The sequence below is a fragment of the Eriocheir sinensis genome, chromosome 53 (assembly GCF_024679095.1).
Source record: "Eriocheir sinensis breed Jianghai 21 chromosome 53, ASM2467909v1, whole genome shotgun sequence".
NCBI classification, from domain to species: domain Eukaryota; kingdom Metazoa; phylum Arthropoda; class Malacostraca; order Decapoda; family Varunidae; genus Eriocheir; species Eriocheir sinensis.
The window spans coordinates 8,615,716-8,641,585 of NC_066561.1; the positions used below are offsets into that span (position 1 = coordinate 8,615,716).

Sequence of the window (25,870 nt, forward strand, 5' to 3'; positions counted from 1 at the left end):
AGTCCGTGTCTCGTGCCTTTTATCGGATTATTGGCTGCGAACGTGACTCAAGTGGGCGGGAAAGACACAGTGGAACCTCTCAGGCGGGGAGGGTGAAGAGGTGGAAGGAGGGAGAGAGGAGGGAGGTGGGAGGACATACCAGGGACTTTAAGAACATAAGAACATAAGAACGTAAGGAGTCTGCAAGAGGGCGGTTATCTTTCTCAAGTGACAGATTTAAGAGTCAAGTATTTTGGTTGCTATATTCGTGCATTTTCTTGCCCTTCCTTGACACGGGTATGTTATGCAGTGCGTCGTTTTCTTTTGTTTGTTTGTCTTTAGTGAGTGGAAGCGCCGGGTCTAATGTTTTCTTTTTCTTTATTTAAGAGTCAAGTATTTTGTTATGCAGTGTGTAGCTTTCTTTTGTTTGTTTGTCTTAAGTCGTGTGGGTTTCCTTGTGGCTGTAGAGAGGAGGAGGAGGAGGAAGCGCCGGGTCTAATGTTTTCTTTTTCTTTATTTAAGGGTCAAGTATTTTGGTTGTTACATTCGTACAGTTTCTCGTCCTTCCTTGACACGGTAATGTTATGGAGTATGTAGCTTTCTTTTGTTTGTTAAGTCGTGTGGGTTTCCTTGTGGCTGTAGAGAGGAGGAGGAGGAGGAAGCGCCGGGTCTAATCTTTTCTTTTTCTTTCTTTAAGGGTCAAGTATTTTGGTTGCTACATTCGTACAGTTTCTCGTCCTTCCTTGACACGGTAATGTTATGGAGTATGTAGCTTTCTTTTGTTTGTTAAGTCGTGTGGGTTTCCTTGTGGCCTTAGAGGAGAGGAGGAGGAGGAGGCAACGGGGTCTAATGTTTTCTTTCTTTTCTTTTTTTGTCTTTTATATGAAGTTTGCAGCGGCCACTCATCTATACTCTCTTTAATTAGGGCTTTTATTTCTCATTTATCTTTACCCTTGAGCTGCTTCCTGTACTGTAAAAAAATAGTAATAATAATAACTTTTTAAACTGTTTCCTTATGCAGTATTTAGCTTTTTTTAGTGTTTTCAAGCAGGTGATTCTCTTGTGATCATTAGCAGGGGGGGAGCGGAAGGGGATGAGGGGGGGGGGGGGGGGTAAGGCAGCGGGCTCATGTCTTACGGAAATGACGTTGAAATGAAGCGATGATTTCAGTGGTTATTTTTATCTCGCTTTCCGCTTCTGTGTTTAATCTCTTTATATATTTTTTTCCTTAATTGTCCATTTTATTTGGGGTGTGTCAGGTTTGGTTTGCTTGTCTTCTTTTTTTCCTGCTTTTTTTCTTATTTTTTCCTGTTTTCCGCTTCTCTGTATAATTAATAAGCTTATATATGTGTTTTTCTCCCTTAATTAAATTTTGCCCAGTGTTTGTGTTTGTTTCTTGGGGGGATATAGGTATGTTTTATTTGTTTGTTTGTTTGTTTCTCTCGCTTTTCTTCTTTTTTCTGTTTTTCTCCTTTCCTCTATTCTTTTTTTCCTCGTTTTTCTCCTTTTTCTATTGTTTTTTTCCTCGTTTTTCTCCTTTTTTATATTCTGTGTTTTTCCTCGTTTTTCTTCTTTTTTATATTCTGTTCTTTTCCTCGTTTTTCTCCTTTTTTTCTATTCTGTTTTTTTCCTCGTTTTTCTCCTTTTTCTATTCTGTTTTTTTCCTCATATTTCCCCTTTTCTCTATTTTTTTCCTCGCTTTCTCCTTTTTTCTCTATTTTTTAGTTAATTTTTCTCCTATTTTCTATTCTGTTTTTCCTCGTATTTCCCCTTTTTTTCTTTCTCCTTGAGGTGCGGACAAAAAAAAGTCGGATGTGAAATCGTCCAACCGCCCGAACGAAAGCTTCTGAAGGCCACGGCTCAGGCGGGCTCAGATATTTGTTTCTCTCTCTCTCTCTCTCTCTCTCTCTCTCTCTCTCTCTCTCTCTCTCTCTCTCTCTCTCTAACATAAGTAACTGCATCTTTTTCCTAACCTTAAATCTTATCTTTGCTGTTTTATTGGTTTCTTTACTAATAAAAGAAAAGAATGAATGCTCTCTCTATTTCCTTTATTGTTTTAGCATTATTTATTTGGTCTTTATTTGACTTCCACTATAAGAGAAATAAAAACAAAGCCCTTCATTTGCGTAGAATAACACATGGAAGTATATATAAACAGATTACAATTTTGAAGTCCTTTATACATGAAAACACCATCTTCCTCTTATCTCACCTTCCTCTCCTTACCTCACGTACCTGTTTCCCTTGTTTCCCCCACTCTCATGACTTCGTGACCTGTGCTTACCTGTGCAGTATCCGTGGGTGGGTCATCGTGGGTAAGGTGGGTGAGGGAGGTGCTTCCTGTGGGTGATGCATTACATAAGCTAGTATACCCTAAAATTTTCCTAGTTTTCTTTTTGTTACATTAAAAGAAAACGAGGATACGGTAACCTGCTTATGTAGCTTATGTGATATTTGTTTCCGTGGATATAGTTGGTGTTTAGGTCCAATGTTTTCCGTTGGTTACCGTTGAATGGACAAGAAATGTGACTGGAGAGAGATGCGGGAGGCGAGAAGGGTGAGCATCGCGTCGGCTGTAAGAAGCGAACTCACACAAACACACTCACACCTGCTGTCCCTCCCCCACGACGCCGCTGATAAACCACAGCTGAGCGAAAGGCAAAGGAAAAACGCCCGCGGCAATGACCTCACAGCACGGGCGACGCTTCACCATACACGGAAAAACGGAGAGCACACCACCATTCACAGCCTGGGGTGCAGACGACGCGCTTGGGAGGTCAGGAGGAGGGAATGAAGGCTTGAGAGAACCTGAAATATGGGACGGGGTGACGGTGGACCTCTCCCAGGCGCGCCCACAAGGTAACGCCGCGGCCTTCCAGATACTCTCCGCTGCAGGAATACCGGAACAGCTGGCCACTTCACCGACCCACTGACACGCGTTCGATTCCCCGTAGCCAAGCCCTGGGACGGTAAAAACTCGCCTAAGCCTGGGAAAGAGCGTCCAGGAGGTTCAGAAGCGGGAATGGACCCTCAGATTATGTCGGCAGAAATCGCATCACTGGACTCTCGCCGCGCTCAGCAAGTCCTGCGTCTCAGTCACTCAGTCTTACGCCACGCTGGGATTGTAGTGTACCTGTCCGTGCGTGCGTGTGTGTGTGCGTGTTTCATCCGTGCGGACACTTGCCATACGCGTTGCCATGACGTTTACGGAGGCTTCAGGCGCGTGAGCTGCGGCGAGCGTCAACCACGATGTCGAGCACAATGATGGAGGAGCTGGAGATTAAGGAGCCTACGCCCAGCCTCGCTCCAAGCCAGTACGAGGTAACCAGTGGCTCTCCGCGAGGTGACTGTGGCTTGAGTGTCCTGTGGTGATAGCAACGAAGGGGAGGAGGGCGAGAAAGTGTGTAGTTTCGGATAAATCTTACACGGTATCGTCAGTGGTGGGTCTTGGTGGTTATACGTGTGAGTGGTGTGAGGTGATTGTGGCTCGCTTGTGTCTAGGTCTCTCTCTGGTGATAGCAACGAAGTGGAGAATGAAGAATAGTGTAGTCTTGGATATTCTGAAGTGGTGATCCTTGTGGTATTGGTGTTGGTGGTTACATGTGATGTTTTTGAGGTTTTGTTAGGTTACTGTGGCTCGCTTCGTCTCTGAGTGATATCAACGAAGGGAATAGAAGGATATAGAGTGTAGCTTTGGATAATCTGAAGTAGTAGTATTTCTGGTGTTGGTGGTTACATGTGATGCTTTTGAGGTTTTGTTAGGTTACTGTGGCTCGCTTCGTCTCTGAGTGATATCAACGAGGGGAATAGATAGAAGGATATAGAGTATAGCTTTGGATATTCTGAAGTAGTAGTGTTTCTGGTGTGATTTTTATTGGTAACACGTGATTGCTTTGAGGTGTTGCTGTTTACCTGTCGTTACGTGGTTACCTGTGTGTGTGTGTGTGTGTGTGTGTGTGTGTTTCCAGGCAGGTAGCGGATGTGAAAGACGCGACCCGAGTGATGTGCAAAAACAGGAAAATAATATAAAATGTCTTTGTGTTTTCTTTCAATTGAAGGAAGAGAGAGAGAGAGAGAGAGAGAGAGAGAGAGAGAGAGAGAGAGTAGGAAATCAACACACGAGGAATGATACGCAACATTTCTTTTTTTTTACTATTTAATCCACCTGGACATACCTGGCGAGCGGCACACACACACACACACACACACACACACACACACACACACACACACAGGTGAAAACGCAGCAGAGAAGGTGTGGGTGTGTACGTATGTATATGTGTGTGTAGTGTGTATGTGCTTGTGTGCGTGTGTGTACGTGACCACATGTGTACACGGGGTCCCCATGACTGGAGGAAGTGGCGTGGTGTGTGAGTGTGTGTGTGTGTGTGTGTGTGAACCTGTTGCTACCGCGTGGACCCCGATAGAAGGAACCGCAGAAAGAGAGGATGAAGGAAGGGGAAAGATGGGGTAGGGAAGAGGAGGATGAGGAGGAGAAGGGAAAGGACGAAGAAAGGAGGAGGGAGGGACGAAAGAAGAGGAAGGGGAGGCGGGAGGAATGGAAGAAGGGGAAAGGGATAATGGGAGGGATGAAGGAAGGGGAGGATGGAAGGACGAAGGAAAGGAAAAGGGAGAGAGAATGGGATGGACGAAAAAGGTAAGAGAGATGGAAGGGAAGGAAAGGATGGGGAGTTAGAGAGAGTAATTGTGTTATAGTAAATGGGGTGTCTACTGGAATGGGCGGAGGAAGGGAAGGAAGAGGGTGTAAGGGGAGGAAAGGGAGAGGGAGATTAAAGGAGTGTAACAGCGTCTTAGGAGGTAGGGTGAAGGGATGAAGAAAAGGGAGATGGGAGATTGGGATGAGAAGGGGATAGGAGGAAAGCAGGAGGAAGGGAATGAAGAAGGGGAAAGAAAGAAAGGGGGGAAGAGGAGGAAAGGAAGGGGGTGTTAAGAGAGAGTAATCGTGTCTCGGGAGGGTTGGTTACTGGAAGGGGCGTGGAAAAGGGTGAAGGGCGCGAGGTCACGGTGCTCTGCCAAGGGGGAAAAAAGCAGCCTTGGGGAAATGGGAGAGAGAGAGAGAGAGAGAGATGAAGAAAGGAAGAAAAAAATACAGAAACAGAGGAATGGGAGGTAAAAACGAGAGAGAGAGAGAGAGAGAGAGAGAGAGAGAGAGAGAGAGAGAGAGAGAGAGAGAGAGAGAGAGAGAGAAGATAGGAAGGAAAAAGTACAGAAACAGAGGAATGGGAGGTAAAAACGAGAGAGAGAGAGAGAGAGAGAGAGAGAGAGAGAGAGAGAGAGAGAGAGAGAGAGAGAGAGAGAGAGGAAGGGAGATGAAGAAAGGAAGGAAAAAGTACAGAAGCAGATGAATGGGAGGTAAAAACGAGAGAGAGAGAGAGAGAGAGAGAGAGAGAGAGAGAGAGAGAGAGAGAGAGGTAGCCTACAGGTATTTGTGATTTGTTTTGTTTTCTTGTTTTTTTTCTTTAATTTCCTGTTCATTCTGGCATTCAACGGGACTCGAGAACTTTTACTTGCTTATTTTTGTTTGTTTGTTATTTACGTTTATTTGATTTTTATTTGTTTGTTTGTTTACCTGAAGGACTGTTGCAAGAGTTCATTAGTGACGTGATTTATTATTATTATTATTATTATTATTATTATTATTATTATTATTATTATTATTGTTGTTGTTGTTGTTGTTGCACCTACTACTACTACTACTACTACTACTACTACTACTACTACTACTACTAATAATAATAATAATAATAATAATAATTCTACTTCTTCATAATCCTCCTCCTTCTCCTCCTCCTCTTCTTCCTTCTCTTTTTCCTCATCCCAACAGTACTATTTTGCCCTTTCCCCTCCTCCTCCTCCTCCTCCCCCTACTACTACTACTACTACTACTACTACTACTACTACTACTACTACTACTACCATTGCTTGGCGGACGTGCTGGGGGTCGCGTCTCATCGTTCACAACATTTCAACATTCTTATCTTCGTAGAAAACGGCTTCGCGTCAGGATAAAGATATGCGGGTATTCATTCTTGCCTCACCTGTTCACCTTGCTGCTTGATCTTACGACACCTAACCTTATTTTAACGCGGGATTTGTTGGTTTATGGCACTGTGATATTCCCTCCCTCCCCTCTGCCCCTCCTTCGCTTTTTCCCTCCTCTCCATCCATCCTTTCTCCATCCATCCCTACTTCCACCCCTTCACAGCCTTAATTTCTCTAGGTATACCAATTAATCCTTCCCTTAAGTTCCCTATTTTGCCCACTATTCAATATTACCTGTCCCATCCCCTTCCCCTCACTTCCTTTCCCTTCCCTTCCCTTCCCTTCCCCTTCCCTTCCCTTTCTATTCAAGTTTTATATTCATTTTTCCCTTCTACCCCTTCCTTTCCATCCGCTCCTCTTCCTTTCCCTCCCCCTTCCTTCCCATCCCTTCCCTTCCCTTTCCTTCCCTTTCTATTCAAGTCCTGTTCATTCATATTCCCTCCTACCCCTTCCTTCCCCTCCTTTCCCCTCCCTTTCCCTCCCCCTTCCTTCCCTTCCCTTCCCTTCCTTCCCCTTCCCTTTCTATTGAAGTCCTATCCATTCATATCTTCCTCCTACCCCTTCCTTCCCCTCCTTTCCCTTCCCTTCCCTCCCCTTCCTTCTCTTCCCTTCCCTTTCCTTTCCTTCCCTTCCCTTTCTATTCAAGTCTTATTTATTCCTATCATCCTCCTACCCCTTCCTTTCCATCCTTTTCCCTCCCTTCCTCTCCCTTCCCTTCCCTTCCCTTCCCTTCCCTTTCCTTTCCTTCCCTTCCCTTTCTTTGCAAGTCTTATTCATTTATATATCCCTCCTACCCCTTCCTTCCCCTCCTTTCCCCTCCCTACCCTACCTTACCTCCCCTTCCCTTCATCCCTTTGACAAATCTATCCATTCTTTCACACTAAACGCATTCCCTCTCCCTCTCTCCCTCCCTCTCTCTCTCTCCCTCCCTCTCCCTCCCACTATGAACTTCCTCTTTCACAGTCATCTCTCTCTCTCTCTCTCTCTCTCTCTCTCTCTCTGAACATAACTTTTTTATCCCTCCATTTCTCTCAACTTTCCTCCGCTTTTCCTCTCCCCCTCCCCCCTTTCTCCCTCCTCTCCCTTACCTCACATGCCCCGCCCACTTACCACGACCCCCCCCCTCTCCCTCCTCCCCCTCCTCCTCTCCTCCCTCCCTGACCCGCTAACATTTATAGAACTGGCTGAAGTGTGGGAGGGAGGGAGAGGGAGGAAGGGAAGGAGGGAGAAACCAACCCTTGTTCTGGTACTAATAATACGTGCGTGTGTGTGTGTGTGTGTGTGTGTGTGTGTGTGTGTGTGTGTGTGTGTGTGTGTGTGTGTGTGTGACCTCCGGAAACACTTAGTCAATTATGGGACAGTTTAGTTAGATCGCCGTTGAAAAGAGAGAGAGAGAGAGAGAGAGAGAGAGAGAGAGAGAGAGAGAGAGAGAGAATAGTTGACCTCTTCCCGTTAGTATTGTCACTTTCGTATTGGAGAGAGAGAGAGAGAGAGAGAGAGAGAGAGAGAGAGAGAGAGAGAGAGAGAGAGAGAGAGAGAGATAGTGACCCATAACCCCAAGGAAAGGTAAATGATGACCTCACCTGCCCAATTAAGGTACAGGTAGGCGGTAATTGAGGTAGTGATTCATTCCGCCAGGTAAACACGTGCAGGTGGATCTATTATTATTATTATTATTATTATTATTATTATTATTATTATTATTATTATTATTATTACTGCTACTCTTCTACTCTCTCCTTCCTTTCCTTTCTCTTTCCTTTCCTTTCTTTCTATATTCGTTTTATTCATTCATACTACTACTACTACTACTACTACTACTACTACTATTACTACTACTACTACTACTACTACTACTACTACTACTACTACTACTATTACTACTACTACTACTACTACCGTTACTACTACTACTACTACTACTACTACTACTACTACTGTTATAATGATGTATTTTTCCTTCTTTCTTTACGTTCCTCTCCATTAAATTTTGGTTTTGAAAGAGAGAAAACAGAAAAAAAGGTTACGTGATGGTGTGTGGTGGTGGCAATGGGGTGGTAATGGTGGTGGTGGTGGTTTTCCCTCGTCAAGGACAAACACACAAACATACAGACAGACAAGTCGGATGAGATGAAACCTGAGACTTGTGGTTAGAAGCGGCTCTTTCCTGGAAGCATTGTGTGTGTGTGTGTGTGTGTGTGTGTGTGTGTGTGTGTGTGTCATGGCGGATCCGGTAATTGTGATTCTGGGAGGAGGAGGAGGAGGAGGAGGCAGGAGGAAGAGGAAGTGGTTATGACAATTCTAAATCTTGGTGATAATGGTGGTGATAATGGTGGTGGTGGTGGTGGTGGTGATGCTAGTGTGTGTGTGTGTGTGTGTGTGTTAAGAAAGGTAAAATCAACCATGCGTGTTACTCATTGATATAAGTGACCATAATATTGACTTACTCGCACCTGGAAATTATAACACCTCTATCAATAACCCTCCTCATGTCCCTCGGTGCTAGACATCATAACAAAACATAAGTAGCGGGCTCTTTTTCTTTAATATTGTTTTCTTTTCTTTTTACTCCATTGAACAGTCTCCTTTGCTGTATGAAAAAAAAAAACAAGCACACACGTCACTTCAGGACTCAATTATGTATAGGTGACCTTGTTTGGGGGGTTACACATGCCCAAGAAAAAGAATATGTTACACTTCATCATCATCAGTAGCCTTCCTCATGTCCCTCGGTTCTTGACAACATAACAAGCACACGTGTTACTTCAGGACTGAATTATGTATAGGTGACCTTGTTTGGGGGTTACATGTGCCAAAGAAAAAGAATGTTACACTTCATTATCAGCAGCCTTCCTCATGTCCCTCGATACTAGACAACATAACAACAAGCACACGTGTTACTTCAGGACTGAATTATGTATAGGTGACCTTGTTTGGGGGTTACATGTGCCAAAGAAAAAGAATGTTACACTTCATTATCAGCAGCCTTCCTCATGTCCCTCGGTGCTAGACAACATAAGAACAAGCACACGTGTTACTTCGGGACTCAGTTATGTATAGGTGACCTTGTTTGGGGGTTACATGTACCTAAGAAAAAGAATATGTTACACTTCATCATCAGTAGTCTTCCTCATGTCCCTCGGTGCTAGACAACATAACAAGCACACGTGTTACTTCAGGACTCAGTTATGTATAGGTGACCTTGTTTGGGGGTTAGACATGCCCAAGAAAAAGAATGTTACACTTCATCATCAGTAGCCTTCCTCATGTCTCTCGGTTCTTGACAACATAACAAGCACACACGTCACTTCAGGACTCAATTATGTATAGGTGACCTTGTTTGGGGGTTACATGTGCCTAAGAAAAAGTATATGTTACACTTCATCATCAGTAGTTTTCCTCATGTCCCTCGATACTAGACAACATAACAACAAGCACACGTGTTACTTCAGGACTCAATTATGCACAGGTGACCTTGTTTGGGGGTTACACATGCCCAAGAAAAAGAATATGTTACACTTCATTATCAGTACCCTTCCTCATGTCCCTCGATGCTAGACAACGTAACAACAAGCACACGTGTTACTTCAGGACTCAGTTATGTATAGGTGACCTTGTTTGGGGGTTACACATGCCCAAGAAAAAGAATATGTTACATTTCATTATCAGTACCCTTCCTCATGTCCCTCTGTGCTAGACAACGTAACAACAAGCACACGTGTTACTTCAGGACTCAGTTATGTATAGGTGACCTTGTTTGGGGGTTACATGTGCCCAAGAAAAAGAATATGTTACACTTCATCATCAGTAGCCTTCCTCATGTCCCTCTGTGCTAGACAACGTAACAACAAGCACACGTGTTACTTCGGGACTGAGTTATGTATAGGTGACCTTGTTTGGGGGTTAGACATGCTTAAGAAAAAGAATATGTTACACTTCATCATCAGTAGCCTCCCTCATGTCCCTCGGTGCTAGACAACATAACAAGCACACGTGTTACTTCAGGACTCAGTTATGTATAGGTGACCTTGTTTGGGGGTTAGACATGCTTAAGAAAAAGAATATGTTACACTTCATTATCAGTAGCCTTCCTCATGTCTCTCGGTGCTTGACAACATAACAACAAGCACACGTGTTACTTCGGGACTCAATTATGTATAGGTGACCTTGTTTGGGGGGTTACATGTGCCTAAGAAAAAGAATGTTACACTTCATTATCAGCAGCCTTCCTCATGTCCCTCGGTGCTAGACAACATAAGAACAAGCATACGTATTACTTCGGGACTCAGTTATGTATAGGTGACCTTGTTTGGGGGTTAGACATGCTTAAGAAAAAGAATATGTTACACTTCATTATCAGCAGCCTTCCTCATGTCCCTCGGTGCTAGACAACATAACAACAAGCACACACGTCACTTCAGGACTGAATTATGTATAGGTGACCTTGTTTGGGGGTTACACATGCCCAAGAAAAAGAATATGTTACACTTCATTATCAGCAGCCTTCCTCATGTCCCTCGGTTCTTGACAACATAACAGCAAGCACACGTGTTACTTCAGGACTCAGTTATGTATAGGTGACCTTGTTTGGGGGGTTACACATGCCCAAGAAAAAGAATGTTACACTTCATCATCAGTAGCCTTCCTCATGTCCCTCGGTGCTAGACAACATAAGAACAAGCGTATTACTGAATTACTTTACTATATAGGTGACCCGGTTTCAGGGTTACACGTGCTTGAAGAAAAGAATATGTAACTCTTATATATCAGCAGCCTTCATTATGTCCCTCGATGCTGGACAAAGTAAAAACAAGCATACGTGTTGCTGAATTACTTTACTATATAGGTGACTCGGTTTTGGGGGTCACACGTGCTTGAAGAAAAAAATATGTAGCTCTCGTATATCAGCAGCCTTCCCTATGTCCCTCGATGCTGGACAAGGTAAAAACAAGCATACGTGTTGCTGAATTACTTTACTATATAGGTGACTCGGTTTTGGGGGTCACACGTGCTTGAAGAAAAGAATATGTAGCTCTCGTATATCAGCAGCCTTCCCTATGTCCCTCGATGCTGGACAAAGTAAACACAAGCATACGTGTTGCTGAATTACTTTACTATATAGGTGACTCGGTTTTGGGGGTCACACGTGCTTGAAGAAAAAAATATGTAGCTCTCGTATATCCTCTCGACTCTTTGTAGGAGCAGTGAGTAGCGGGCTTTTTTTTCATTGCTGTTTTCTCTTTTTTTTTCCCTTAAACTGCTTCCTCTACTTTAAAAAAATATCCTCATGTCCGTCGATTTTTTCATTATTGTTTTCTTTTATTTTTTGCCCTTAAACTGCTTCCTCTACTTAAAAAAATAAAAAATAAACCTTCCTCCTGTCCCTCGATGCTGGACAAAGTAAAAACAAGCATACGTGTTACTGAATTACTTTATTATGTAAGTGACCCGGTTTTAGGGGTTACACGAGCCCAAGGAGTGAGTACGAAGGCCTCATTTGATTCTGATCCTCCGTTTTGGAATTCTTTTACCATACATTATTTGTTATTGATTCTATTTGTTATTGATTCTATTTGTTCTTGATTCTGTTTGTTCTTGTGATTCTATTTGTTCTTGTGATTCTATTTGTTCTTGTGATTCTATTTGTTCTTGATTCTGTTTGTTCTTGTGATTCTATTCGTTCTTGTGATTCTATTTGTTATTGTGATTCTATTTGTTCTTGATTCTGTTTGTTCTTGTGATTCTATTTGTTCTTGATTCTGTTTGTTCTTGTGATTCTATTTGTTCTTGTGATTCTATTTGTTCTTGATTCTATTTGTTCTTGTGATTCTATTTGTTTTTGTGATTCTATTTGTTCTTGTGATTCTGTTTGTTCTGATTCTATTTGTTCTTGTGATTCTATTTGTTCTTGTGATTCTATTCGTTCTTGTGATTCTATTTGTTCTGATTCTATTTGTTCTTGATTCTATTTGTTCTTGATTCTGCTCCTCCGTTTTCTAATTCTTTTCCCATACACTATTTGCTCTTGTTCCTCGGTGTCTTACATTATAACAGAAAATACACGCATTACTGAATCTCTTTATTATAGGCAAAGATGATCCTGTTTGAAGATTACGTATGCCTAAGAAAAATGGAACACCTCTATATCCCTCCACGGCCTTTCAACCCTCTATTCCTTCTTCTCTATCCTTTTCCGCATGCTTAAGAAAAATGCAACTTCTCTATCTTCTCTATCCTTTTCCGCATCCTTAAGAAAAATGGAACACCTCTATATCCCCCCTCGGCCTTTCAACCCTCTATTCCTTCTTTATCCTTTTCTTCCTCCTTTTTCTTCCTCCTCGGCCTTTCAAGAGGTCCCGAAATTGACCTCTCTTTCGGCCACCTCTTGATTCTCTTTTTTAGGAGCAGCGAGTAGCGGGCTTTTTTTTTGTGCCCTTGAGCTGTCTCCTTTATTGAAAAAGAAATCAGTTATCTTGGTCATGTCTTTGGATGTTAAGAGGTTAAAGCAAGGAGACGTGTTACTGAATGACTGAATTATATATACTGTTGGTCACCGCAGCTAGATCGTATGTCCCCAACTCACCTTACCATGTTTTTTATAGGTTATGCTTCACAAGGGCATCAAGCTCTCTCCTTATTCCTTTACTCCTACTTTTTTTTTATCTTTTCTTTCACTGTTTTCTTATACTTTTTTTTCTACACACTATTTGCAGGAGCAGCGCCATTTTTTTTCCTATTTTCTTTGCCCTTGAACTGCTTCCCGTCCTGTAAAAAAAAAAAAAAAATAATAATAAAAACTTGCTCACACCTCTCATATTGCCAGAGCAGGTATATACGTAAGAGTCAGGGGAACAGGTGACTCAATCCCTTAAGAATAGATTTAAGTCATGTATATATATGCTAGATGCTACCTTGTTACCCCAAGAATCGAATCACTTAAAAGAAACCCAAGACTATTATTGTTATTATCATCATTACTACTACTACAACTGCTACTACTACTACTACTACTACTACTACTACTACTACTACTACTACTAAACGTCTCGGGCTCTCAGTATGACTATCTCCCAAGGTCACAGATAAGATTAACTGGATTTTTAAGAGGGATTTTTCCCGTTCATGACGCAGAAGTCGGGTAAAATTATCACTAGGATCACAAAGCAGTCCATGAACATCCTTGTAACTTCCACGAAAGGCTCTTCAAATAGGCGAACTTAGCTGCCGAGAATGTTTAAAAATACTTTCCATCTTTTTTTTTCATTATTCTCTTTTATTTGCTTGCTTGCTTGTTTTTTTTCTTTTCAAATAGAAGGCATATACGTGTGTCTGTGTGTTGAATAGGCGAGAGTGTTTGCAGATGACGAGGTGAAGAAGCATAGACAGAACACGTGTGGCTGAGGAAAGAAAGGGACCTGCCATCCTTCAAGCCTCACTAACTCACCCTTTAGATTCCTTCCATTATTATTCATTTATCGGTAACCCGGATGTCACCGTAACCCAATGTCCCGGGGTGATGTGTTCCTAGTCTTACCCAAGGGCCAATGTGTCGGAAATGAGCTCTGAGGCCATGTGCAGCTCTTGCGTATGCTCATATTATATACACATACTTACACATTCTTCCATTACCAACATCACAGCATCAATAAGTACCTCCCACGCTTCCAATATCATCAGTTATCTTCCTTTCGGCGTATTTTGGCATCTAAGACTCGGACGTTGGCACTCTGAATCAGCATGTCAACACTGGCACACTTACTGGCGCGTGGTGTGGGCGAAGGTGAGGGTGTGGGCCGGGCAGGAGGGCGGGTGAAAGTGAGGTCTGAGTCTGTCTGTCTGCCTGGGCCTTGCTTGCCTTTCCTCCTTCACGGGCTGGTAAGAGTGAGGAGGAGGAGGAGGTGGAGGAGGAGAGTTTGGTGATGGTTGTGGTGGTGTTGGTGGTGATAGTGGTGTTGGTGGTAGTAGAAGTAGTAGTAGTAGTAGGAGGAGGAGGAGGAGGAGGAGGAGGTGGAGGAGGAGAGTTTGGTGATGGTTGTGGTGGTGTTGGTGGTGATAGTGGTGTTGGTGGTAGTAGAAGTAGTAGTAGTAGTAGTAGTAGTAGTAGTAGGAGGAGGAGGAGGAGGAGAGTTTGGTGATGGTTGTGGTGGTGATAGTGGTGTTGGTGGTAGTAGTAGTAGTAGTAGTAGGAGGAGGAGGAGGAGGAGGAAGAAGAAAAAGAAGAGAGGGGAAATGGCAGAAGAGTAGTATTAGGAGGAGGAGAAGGAAAAAAGTAGAATAAAATTAGAAAGATAAATAGTAGTAGTAGCAGTAGTAGTAGTAGTAGTAGTAGTAGTAGTAGTAGTAGTAGTAGTAGTAGCAACACCAGCAACATCAACATAAACAAAATAAACAAAATAAAAACAAAATAACAACAGCACATTAACAGAAGTATACAAACAGCAATCCCCAGTCTGCAGGTGAGAGTGAGCTACCTGTGTTTTTACCTGTTAGTATGCGCGGCCAGCAGGTGGACGTGTGTGTGAGGGTTGGGCAGGGGGGCGGCGGAGCACAGGACGCGGTGTGATGTGACTGTCAACACGAGGACGTTTTTAGCCCCTGAAAAAACGTTTGAGGGTGAGGGGGTAGGAGGGGTTACCGTGTGGGGTGGGTGGCTGGGGGTTATGTAAGGGGTTTGTTTGTTTGTTTGTGTGTATCCGTTTAGCTATTCATTCATTCGATTTGTTTTCTCTATTTATTTTTTGTATATTTGTAAGAATGAATTGATACAGTTTTCCTTTTAATTCTTTATTTTTTTTCCGTTTTTTTTCTTCTTGTAAATTTATTTGCATATTATTGTTGTTATTGTTATGTTAGTCTTTTTTCCTTTCTATTTCTTCTTCATCTTCATCTTCATCATCACCATCATCATCATTATCATCATCATTATCATCTTCATCAATATGTAGATCAGCTTCAGGTAGGATTGGTCTCAGGTATGATGATGTCTACTGGCCACGTATAATGAGAGAGAGAGAGAGAGAGAGAGAGAGAGAGAGAGAGAGAGAGAGAGAGAGAGAGAGAGAGAGAGAGAGAGAGAGAGAGAGAGAGAGAGAGAGAGTGTGTGAGAAAGAATACATCAAGGTTTATTAGGTCAGCGCTCAATGCCAAATGTTTTTACCCCATACGAACCAGAAACGTTTATGTACAAGGTTGTTTTTTACCCTTAACATGTGGACAGGTGTAAGTTCATTAACCTTTACCTGATGCACCTGTGAATAATTGCCTAGCGTTACATCCGCCTCCTCTTGGACAGGTGTATGAGCCTACCTGGAAATTTAAAGGAAGCAGGTGTTTCTGACGTTTTTCGTGTATGTGTGTGTGTGTGTGTGTGTGTGTGTGTGTATCGGGAGGATGTGTGTGTTCAAATTGCCTCATTGCCTCAGTGTTCTTTGTTACTTGTTCTCTTGTTTGTTTGTTTGTTTGTCTGTTTGTATTCTTTCTTTTGACCCGGATGTGCATGTGTTTGTGATTGTGTGTGTATGTTTGTGTGCTCGAAGTTTTCCTTTCTGAGACTTATGGATTATGAGAGTTTGACCTTGCTTTTGGCCTCCTCTTCTGATTCTTTTATGGGAGCAGCGATTAGCGGGCTTTTTTTATTGTTGTTTTTTTGTGTGCCCTTGAGCTGCCTCCTTTGTTGTAAAAAAAAAAAAAAAAGGATTAGATTTTTCTTTATTTTCTTTGTTTATTTGCTTGTTTTAATCAGTATGTTCTTATCTATTGTTTTTTTTTTTCGTTCAATCTTTGTCTTGTCGCTATCTTTGTCTATCTTACTTTCTGCTGCTCTTTCTTTTCTTCTTTTTTTTCCTCTCATATTACATTCTTTTCATTTATCATTCATTATTTTTTTCAATATTTCTATCTATCTATTATTCACTATGGCTACACATCTTCCGTTTCTTCCTCTCTTTCTTTTTTCCTTTCATTCTATATGCTTTTAATTTTTCATTCATTATTTTTTTCAGTATTTTTATTTATCTTTTATTCTTTATGGCTACTCATCCTTCTTTTCTTCCTTTCTTTCCTTCTTCCTTTCTTTCTAAATCTCCCTAAGTGGAAATAATCTCTCGGGTTGTTATTTTTATTTGTATGCTTAATCTTATCTCTTATCTGTATCCTTAATCGACTGTTTTACTTTTTTTCGTATCTCCTTGACATGGGTTAAAGTGAAGTGACATGACGGGTGCTGGGGTTGAGGTGACGTGATGGGATTGTTGTGACAGGACTTAATATGACTTGCGTAGGGGTGACGAGATTAATGTGACATGGGATAAGGTGACGCCCGTTGAGGTGACTGAGATGAGGAGACATGACGAGGTTGAGGCTGAAGTTGAAATAGATTTAAACTCACGTGGATACCTATCTTTTTTCCTTCTTCTTCAATGTTGTTCTCGTTTGATTTCCTTCTTCACGGTGCGGGTTTAGGGAATTTCCTGTACATTCCTTTCTCTATCATTATCTTACTATCTCTCATTTTCCTAGTCATCCACGCTCTTTGTACATTCTTGCTATTTCCTGTGTGAGTCTTTCCTTCCTTTTCCTTGATTCCTCTATGTTCTTTTCCTAATGTGTCGGTGTAGGAAAGTAATACGTTAATACAATTCTCTATCTATTTGTCTATCTATCCATCTGTCTTATCTATCTCCTTTTTTATTCATCCATGTTCTTATATACCGTTATTTTTAGTTTCCTGTCAATATCTCACTTATTTATCATGTCCCTTGAAGCTCTTTACGCGTATTGTGTCGGTGTATACAAAAAAATAAGATAGTTTTTATATTTCTATCTCTCTTTCTCCTTTTCTTAGTCATCCATGTTCTTTCTTCATCCTCTCTACTTTCTATTCATATACATCTTTCCTACTATCTATATATACATCTTTCCTACTTTCTTGTCTCTCGATTCGTCCATGCTTCCATTATTTTCCTACTATTGTGTCGATGTACGAGAGGAGAAAATAATCCCTTCGCTGTCAAGGTTCATGGCGCGGTTGTCTCCTCACCTTAACGGCGGCCTGATCAACCATGGACTGTTCAAGGGGAGAGTCTTACGGCGTCGAGTCACCTCAACTAAAGTCACCAACCCGTGTCACCTCAACCTCGTCATGTCACCTCAACGCACGTCATCTTATCCCATGTCGCATCAATCTCGTCACCTCCACGCACGTCATGTCACTTCTATCCTATCATATCACCTCAATCTCGTAACCACCTCAGCCCGCGTCTCCTCATCCCATGTCAAAGAAAGAAAGAAAGAAAGAAAGAAAGAAGAAGGAGAAGAAGAAGAAAAAGAAAAAGAAGAAAAAAGAAGAAAAAGAAGAAGTAGAAGAAGAAGAAACGAACAAAAGAGATTCATATCATGCTTATTCACTTAATCATTTTTTTATTATATGCGGCAGGATATTACGACACACGAGGAGTAGGTATTAACCGGACCAAACTAGACGCACGGTGATTAGGTCTTTCTGGGCTGGAGTCTCTGTACTGTAGCGAAGCGAGGCTGCCTGGATCACCTGTGTCAATAGGTGGAACTTGCGCAGCGAAGGGCCGGTCACGCCACCTGCCGACCCGCCAACCCTCCCGCTGCTGCCCTAGAGCTTCAAGTCCCCCCGTAGCTCCTCTTCCTATTGATCCTCTTCCTCTTTGTTCTCCTCTTGATCCTCTTTGGTATTGCGTGGGTGTTAGTGTGTGTTGTCTCGTCAGTCAGTGGGTCTTAGAAAGGTGTGTTAGTCAAGGGTTATATTCTTAAACATTGTTACTATTACTTCTACTATTTTTTTCGTCTCTGTTCTACGCCGCCGTTAGGGTTAAGATGAATCACAACACGACCTTGATTTTACATACTTCTACTACTACTACTACTACTACTACTACCACTACTACAACTGATGATGACTTGTTCTGCTTTTCTATTCCTCATCCTTCATTATACTTCATAACATTAGTTGGAATAGGGTTAGTCTGAGTTATAGCAGGACCTTTATTTTACCTATTAATATTTCTTCATCATTATCATCATCATCATCTGTTAGAGCTTTCCCCAAGTTGAGTTTTCCGGGAAAGTTGCGTCATGAAATGGAACCGACCTTCATTAACCACAGCCTTGCCTCAACCTCGCGTCAGTAACTTAAGCGCCCACTAGACCCTCAAACCTTCTTCTACCCCCCAAACGTATGAGTGTCACGCAGCGCCTCGGGGTTACTAACAGGAAGGTCAAGTTTGTGGTTTTTGCGTCCTGTCAACATTGTCCGCTTTTTGGTTCCGCCCATCGCACACTTCTGCTATATTCTCCTTGTTTTCCTTCCTTCTTGTTGTGGTTCCTCCTACCCTGCGCATACCTGTCAAGTCTTACGTTTTTTGCGTGTCTTACGTAATTTCGGTGATTTTCAAGTCTTACGGCTTAAGTTGAAAATCTTACGTATTTTCTCCGCTTGCGATGTTTTTTTAATATGTTCGTTTTAAACAATTTGAAATATATCGTACGCGCCGTATTTAAATTCATGTGAGCGTGCTGAGTAACGGTTACTGTTACAGTTAGTGTGTGTGTTGGGGTGGTAGGGGGGGTGAAGGAGGAGGTACCTCGTGCACCCTGCTTGAGTCCGTCGGAACCATACCTGTTAAGTCACACGTTTTTTATACACAAACTTATGGTCTCTAACGCAAAAACTTATGGCAAGACACCCCAGTAGCTTGACAGGTATGTGCGTGTGTGTGCTTTCATAGTGTCTCCCTTCCTTCGCTTCCCGAGACGCACTGGTGGCGCCTCGAGTAGCTAGCGGGAGGCGGGAGAGGCGGCGGGGTCCGGTGTGACGCGAGGGGTGGGGGAGGGAAAGCAACCAACAGGAAGCCCTTCGCAGCGAATTCGGTTTCATCTGGATTCGGGGAGGGCTGGAAACAAATACGGCGCGCGGTGAATGTTTAAAGCAAGCACACACACACACACACACACACACACACGAGCCCACAATCACTGACACATGTAACAGTATTTATTAGACCGTGTTGCGTGTACTGTCAAGACTTAATGCGACCCATGAATACTAACAATGTGTAGAGAAAAAATAATAGTGATAATAAATAGAATTAGAAAAAGTGGTTGTAGTAGACAGAAGAAAGTATTGTAGTACAGTGGTAGTGGTGGGGGTAGTAGTAGTAGTAGTAGTAGTAATAGTAGTAGTAGTAGTAGTAGTAGTAGTCGTAGTAGTAGTAGTAGTAGTAGTAGTAGTAGTAGTAGTAGTAGTAGAAGTAGCAGTAGTTGTAGTAGTCGTAGTAGTAGTAGTAGTAGTAGTAGTAGTAGTAGTAGTAGTAGTAATTGATGTTGTTTCTGCCGCTATAGAAGTTGAAGGTACAGTAGAAGTTGAAGAAGTAAAAGAACAAGAAGAAAAGAAAAACAAATAAAGACACACAAACACCATCACGCTGACTCACCACCAAAGAAAGAAAGAAAGTTCACATTTGCCAAGTCGAGAGAAGCCTTAACCCACTCCAAATCCACTGACAAACAAATGTATACAACCACCAGTAGGGGTGTCGGCGGCCTTTCCATATGTTAAGAGCAATGCAAATGAGAGTGCAGCGTGAATGTTGATCAGGGCGAGGGTGAAGGGGGAGGATGATAACGTGTGTGTGTGTGTGTGTGTGGTGGACGGGTGGGTGGTGGCGGCCAGTGGCGGTCTGCGGGTCACGGAGAGGCAGCCCCCAGCCTTGTCACAGCCCACAGCGTTGCCCTTGAGCCGGCCGCAGTTAACCTTGTGCTATACTGCTTTTGTACGACGCGATTCCCCAGCCCCTCCAGACCCCTTCCCTCACCAGGCATACAAGGCTCATAAAACTTCACTAGCGACTCCGTTTTACTCCGGTCCCACCAGGCATACAAGGCTCCCAAAACTTCACTAGCGACTTAGTTTTACTCCGGCCCCACCAGGCATACAAGGCTCCCAAAACTTCACTAGCGAGTCAGTTTCCCTCCGGCTCCATCAGGCATACAAGGCTCCCAAAACTTCACTAGCGAGTCAGTTTCCCTCCGGCCCCACTAGGCATACAAGGCTCCCAAAACTTCACTAGCGAGTCAGTTTCCCTCCGGCCCCACCAGGCATACAAGGCTCATAAAAATTCACTAGCGACTCAATTTTCCTCCGGCCCCACCAGGCATACAAGGCTCCCAAAACTTCACTAGCGACTCAGTTTAACTCCAAGCATGACCTCCTTTTTATTATTTTTTTTTAATTTACTGTCGCTGTCTTGTTTTTCATATCCAAGTCTGCTCATTGATAGGACTGTTTAGGTCAATATATATTTTTTTCTACTCGATGCCCTTTCATGGATCTCAGAAATAATAAAAACAATGCCTTCACGATCCATTTTAAAGCCAAATGCAGATGTAAATAAAGTAAGTGATCGAAGAAAATTAAGTATTGACGTTTAAAACTGTAACAATACAAAACACTCGGCTCTACGAAGCAGCTTGGTGGTCGTAATTTCAGTGGGATGAACTTGTAGACATTGGCCATATTTTTTTTTCATTCCTTCTTTTCTTTTCCTTTACAAAACACAACTCTCAATACTGCTTCCCCTTCCTTCTGCTTCTCTTTCTCTCCCTTCATTCCTTCCTTTTCTCTTCCCCTTTCATCATCACCACCACAACTGTATACCATCATCATCTTTCATTCCTTCTTTTCCTTTACAAAACACAGCCATCAGTACTCCTTCCCCTTCCATCTGCTTCTCTCTCCCTTCATTCCTTTCTTTACAGTCTACACCTTCACCACCACCACCACCACCACGCATAGGACGCCCCGTGACCACCACCACCACCATGTTGCTCCTTCACTTAGCGTCCTGCTGGCTTAATGGCTGCATCCTTATCATGTAGGCCGATTTTAGATTATTGGTAATAGCCACACGAGTTTGCTGTTTGTTGAAGCCTGTGTTGGAGCGTTGTTGTGGAGCTGTTGTGGTGTTTTGTGTTGTGTTGCTGAGAAATCATTGGTTGTTCTGTCCATGATGTGTGTTTATTTAGGGTTATATTCTTAAAGATTCCCTCGCCTAACCTCACATTATCTGACAAGGGTTTCGTATATAGGAGTTGTGGGCATTTCCAGAGGTAGCTTTATGACCCTGCTGGTAGTTTGACCCTTCTGTACCGTGACCCTGAAAAACCTCTCATGAGAACCCGATTGATCTTTTTATTTGGTCTTTGGAAATAGTTGATATGGGAGGTGGAGGCGGCTGGCAATACTAGATTATAATTTATTGGTAACAGCTACACGAGTTTGCTATGTGTTGTGGCTTGTGTGAGTGTCGTGGAGCGCTTAATTAAACATTTATTAAACATTTCCTCGCCTTATCTCACATATTTGACAAGGGTTTCGTAAGAGTTGTGGGCATTTCCAGAGGTAGCCTTATGACCCTGCTGGTAGTTTGACCCTTCTGTACCGTGACCGTGAGAAACCACTCGTGAGAACCAGATTGATCTCCTTTTTGGTCTTTGTAAATACTTGATGTGGGAGGCGGAAGCGTCTGGCAATAGTTACCGACCTTAGATTATTGGTAACAGCTACACGAGTTTGCTGTTTTGTGGCTTGTGTGTGTCGAGAACCGCTTGAAGGCTTTTGTATGTTTTGTGTTGCTAAGATATGATTGGTTGTCTCCGTGTCTTTGGTGTTTATTGTGTGTGTGTGTGTGTGTGTGTGTGTGTGTGAGAGAGAGAGAGAGAGAGAGAGAGAGAGAGAGAGATTGCATACAGTGACCTTGAGATGTATCAATAAACAAGATACAGTGAAAGTTCTGTACACACACACACACACACACACACACACACAGAGCTAACACACAAACTAACGCACGTCTCCCTCCCTTGCAGAGTCCGCTGTACACGAAGAAATGGAGAATCGTCCTGGCGGTGCTGGTGAGTGGCGAAGCTGTATTATTTAACGTCCAAATAGAAGTAATGGCCGAGGACAGGTTGCCAGATGTTGCTTTAGACTGAATGACTGACAACGTGTGGGTAATTCACCTCGGCCTGATCACGAACTGGACTCGTCATCGCCAGCAAGTACCTTCACGATTAGGGCAAGGTTCATTATAGTCGAACTCTGGGTATATTTATGCGACTTCACACACCACACACCCCATCCCCCCTTGCTCAGAGCTTTAACCACTGAGCTGTCGGAGCGGTGTGTTACTGTGTGTGTGTGTGTGTGTGTGTTAGTTTTGGTAATAGCTTCCTTTTTTCATTAACTTTTCATCGCATAGTCATTTATTATTATTGCGCTACCTGTATTATGCAAGCTTTGACCTGTACAAGGCGGGCCATTATGTAAATTATCATTGTGTATTTTACTTGTCATGTGCAACAGTATATCCTGTGCTCTGTAAACTATCAAGCAATTTACGTATGCATGTATGTATGTATGTATGTAAATGTATTATGAATATGTATGAATTGTGTGTGTATATGTAGGTATAAATGGATAGATGCACGTATTTATGTATTTGTCTACTACTACTACTACTACTACTACTACTACTACTACTACTACTACTACTACTACTATTACTACTACTACTGCTACTATACTATTGCTGTCTTTGTCGTCTTCATCATTTCCTTGTGCTACTTTCTTCATCATTATCTTCATTTTCTTCTTCTTGTGTGTGTGTGGTGTGTGTGTGTGTGTGTGTGTGTGAGAGAGAGAGAGAGAGGGGGATATGTGTGTGCCCCCTACCCCCCCCCTCCCCGCAAGCCTCCCCTAACTGACCCCCACCCCCACCCCTTCCCTGTCCACGGTACAGCTGGGCGTGACCTTGATGGGCCTGTGCATCCTCGGCTTCTACGTGAGTGTCAAGGCGCGCGGAGCCATGGACCAGGACCCCGCTGCCCAGGGCTCCACCACAACCACCACAACCCTCCCGCCGCGCACCTCCTCGGCCACATGGCGCACCGACCCCAGCGGCCCCGCCTGCCTCTCCCTCTCCAACGATACTTGTCCCGAAGGTGAGTAGTTGGGGTGTAATTTTTTTTTTTTAGGCCTGCAGCGCCAGTAGGCTTTCTTCAGGGGCCTGGATGGTGGTCGGCCCAAGCTCGTCATGGCGCAGGTAATTTTTTGAGGAAGTAGTTGGGGTGTATTTATTTATTTATTAACTTATTTATTTACATCTTGACCTGTAGCGCCAGTAGCCTTTCTTCAGGGGCCTGGATGGTGGTCGGCCCAAGCTCGTCATGGCGCAGGTAATTTTTTTATAGTGGTGCCATTTCGTCAGTCCCAAGGGAATAGTTAACGATGGGACGCTTACTGAATTATAATGAGAGCAAAAGTCGGGAATTGTTAATGATGGAACGCCTACAAAATTATAATGAAAGAGAGGGGGAAAAAATGGACTGTTTATATATAGACCTACAGACACATGCAGGAAGGGAAAGAAGACGAAAAGGGCAAAAGTAGTAGTAGTAGTAGTAGTAGTAGTAGTAAAGTTAGGAGCGTATAGCTATGATGTAAAATAATAAAAATAAATAAAACCTACTAATTTACAATACGAGAGAGAGAGAGAGAGAGAACACTAATCCACACAAAGTCATTAGGTCACGTTAGGACAGAGAGAGAGAGAGAGAGAGAGAGAGAACACTAATCCACACAAAATCATAAGAAGGTCACGTTAGGACGGTCATTCACCTTCACATAAACCCGTCAGTTATAATTTCGTTCACTTGATAATCCTTAATTTGACCCATTCTGACATTTATTACCGTCTACCAAATGAGTTCTTGCCTATTTTTCTACCGTTTATCGTCCGTTTTTCGTTTAGCATTCGTTTAGCATTCGTTTGCCATTCCTTATCCTATACGAAATTAGTTCTTTAGTTAAATCTCCCTTTCCCTCTCTCTCTTATTCCTCTTTTTACTCCTTTTCTTTGTATCTCTTCCTTCCATTCCTCATTCTCCTTTAAACTCTCTTCCTTTTCCTCTCTCTCTCTCTCTCTCTCTCTCTCTCTCTCTCTCTCTCTCTCTCTCTCTCTCTCCAGTCATTCTTTATCTCACATATGTTTCTCTCTCTCTCTCTCTCTCTCTCTCTCTCTCTCATTCCTCTTTCTACCTATTCCTTCCTTTCTTCCTTCTTCCATTTCCCTCTCGCCTTTGTTCCTTTCTATCCCTCATTCCCCTCCTTCCTTCCCTCCCTCCCTCCATTCTTTATTCATCCATTTCCCTTCCTCTCCCTACTGTTCCTCCCTTCCTCCCATTCATTCCCTCCCTCCCTCTTATCTGCATATCTCTCTTCCTCTTACATATTTTATCATCCTCTTCCTCCCCTTTATCCTCTTCCTCACTTATTTGCGTCCGTCTCCCCTCTTCCTCATTTTTCCTCCTCCCTTGTCGTTCTCCCTCCCACCCTCGTCTTCACTCCTCCAATCATCTTCCTTTCATTTTTTTTCCCCTTCTTCCTCTTCCTCCGTTCATTCATTCCCTCTCCCTTTCTCCCTCTCCCTCTCTCTCATCCTCTTCCTTCTTCCTCAATGTTCTCTTTCCTTCCTTATGTTCTGATGTTCATTCCCTGTCCCCTCCCTCTCACCCTCCCTCTCCCCTTCCTCTCTCCCTCCTGTTCATCCCCTCTTCCCTTTCCTCTCTCCCTCCTCCCCTTCCCCACTCTCCTCTCTTCCTCCTGTTCATCCCCTCTCCCCTTCCTCTCTCCCTCCTCCCCTTCCCCACTCTCCTTCTCTCCTCCTTTCTCTTCTTCCTTTCCCACGTTTTCCTACCTTTATTATGATTTAATTCTGTTTTTTCATGTTTTTTTTTCTCATCTTCATCCCCTCTCCCCTCTCCTTCCTCCCTCTCAACCTCTCCTCCCCACCCCCAGGGTTCTCCCAGCCGCCCCTGCTGGTGCTCGGGTTTGATGGTCTGCGCCCCGACACCCTGAGCGAGGAAGTGACCCCCGCCCTCATGTACCTGCTGAAGTGTGGCACCACGGCCCGCAGCCTCGTGCCCACCTACCCCACCAACACCTTCCCCAACATGTACACCATAGCCACGGTGAGTGATGATGATGATGATGACGAGGAGGAGGAGGAGGAGGAGGAGTACAGACATGAGTGGGATATGAAGAAAGAGGAGGAGGCGGTTTAAAGAGGAGGAGGAGGAGGAGGAGTGCAGAAATGAGTGGGATATGAAGAAGGAGGAGAAAGAGGAGGAGGAGGAGGAGGCGGCTTAAAGAGGGGAAGGGGATTCATATGGGCACAGAAATGAGGGGAATGAAAGGGCGAAGTGAAGAGGGATGGGATATGAAGAAGAAGGAGGAGGAGGAAGAGGAAGAGGAGGAGGAGGAGGACGAGGAGGAGGTACGTCACTTTTGGGAGGGAGGAAACAGAGAGTCCCTGCTAGAATCACACACACACACACACACACACACACTCTCTCTCTCTCTCTCTTGCAAGCAGCAGATTCCCTTTCCTCTATTACTTTGTACCCTGCTCTGAAAGATTTTGATCTCCTCCTCCTCCTCCTCCTCCTCTTCCCCCTCCCCCTCCTTCTCCTCCTCCCAAGCAGTAAAGAATGTGGAAGCAGCTAGCCTGAAAGAGCATTGAGTTCCCAGCAGTTGGTAACAGTTGATTCAGCAGTTTATTAAGCAGTTGAGCAGTTGCCAGGAACCCAAACCATTGCACCACTTGTTCTTCCTCTTCTTCTTCATTTACTATCCTTCTACTTCTTCTTCCTCCTTCTCCTTTTTCTTCATCATTTGCTATCCCTCTACTTCTTCTTCCTTCTCCCCCTCCTCTTCTCCTTTTTTTACTCTTCATATAAC

The 25,870-nt window shown here is 43.4% G+C and overlaps 1 protein-coding gene across 1 annotated transcript in view; it reads left to right on the plus strand.

Annotated features, from left to right (window-relative positions):
* The first annotated feature begins 2,856 nt into the window (after window positions 1-2,856).
* The window catches only part of LOC126983319 (venom phosphodiesterase 2-like), a 37,455-nt gene continuing 14,441 nt past the window's right edge, over window positions 2,857-25,870 (plus strand). The window contains exons 1-4 of the mRNA XM_050836008.1: window positions 2,857-3,300; window positions 21,940-21,984; window positions 22,872-23,073; window positions 24,929-25,101. Coding sequence (XP_050691965.1) covers window positions 3,229-3,300; window positions 21,940-21,984; window positions 22,872-23,073; window positions 24,929-25,101 — 492 coding nt within the window. The 5' untranslated portion in view covers window positions 2,857-3,228. The remainder of the gene's footprint in view (window positions 3,301-21,939; window positions 21,985-22,871; window positions 23,074-24,928; window positions 25,102-25,870) is intronic.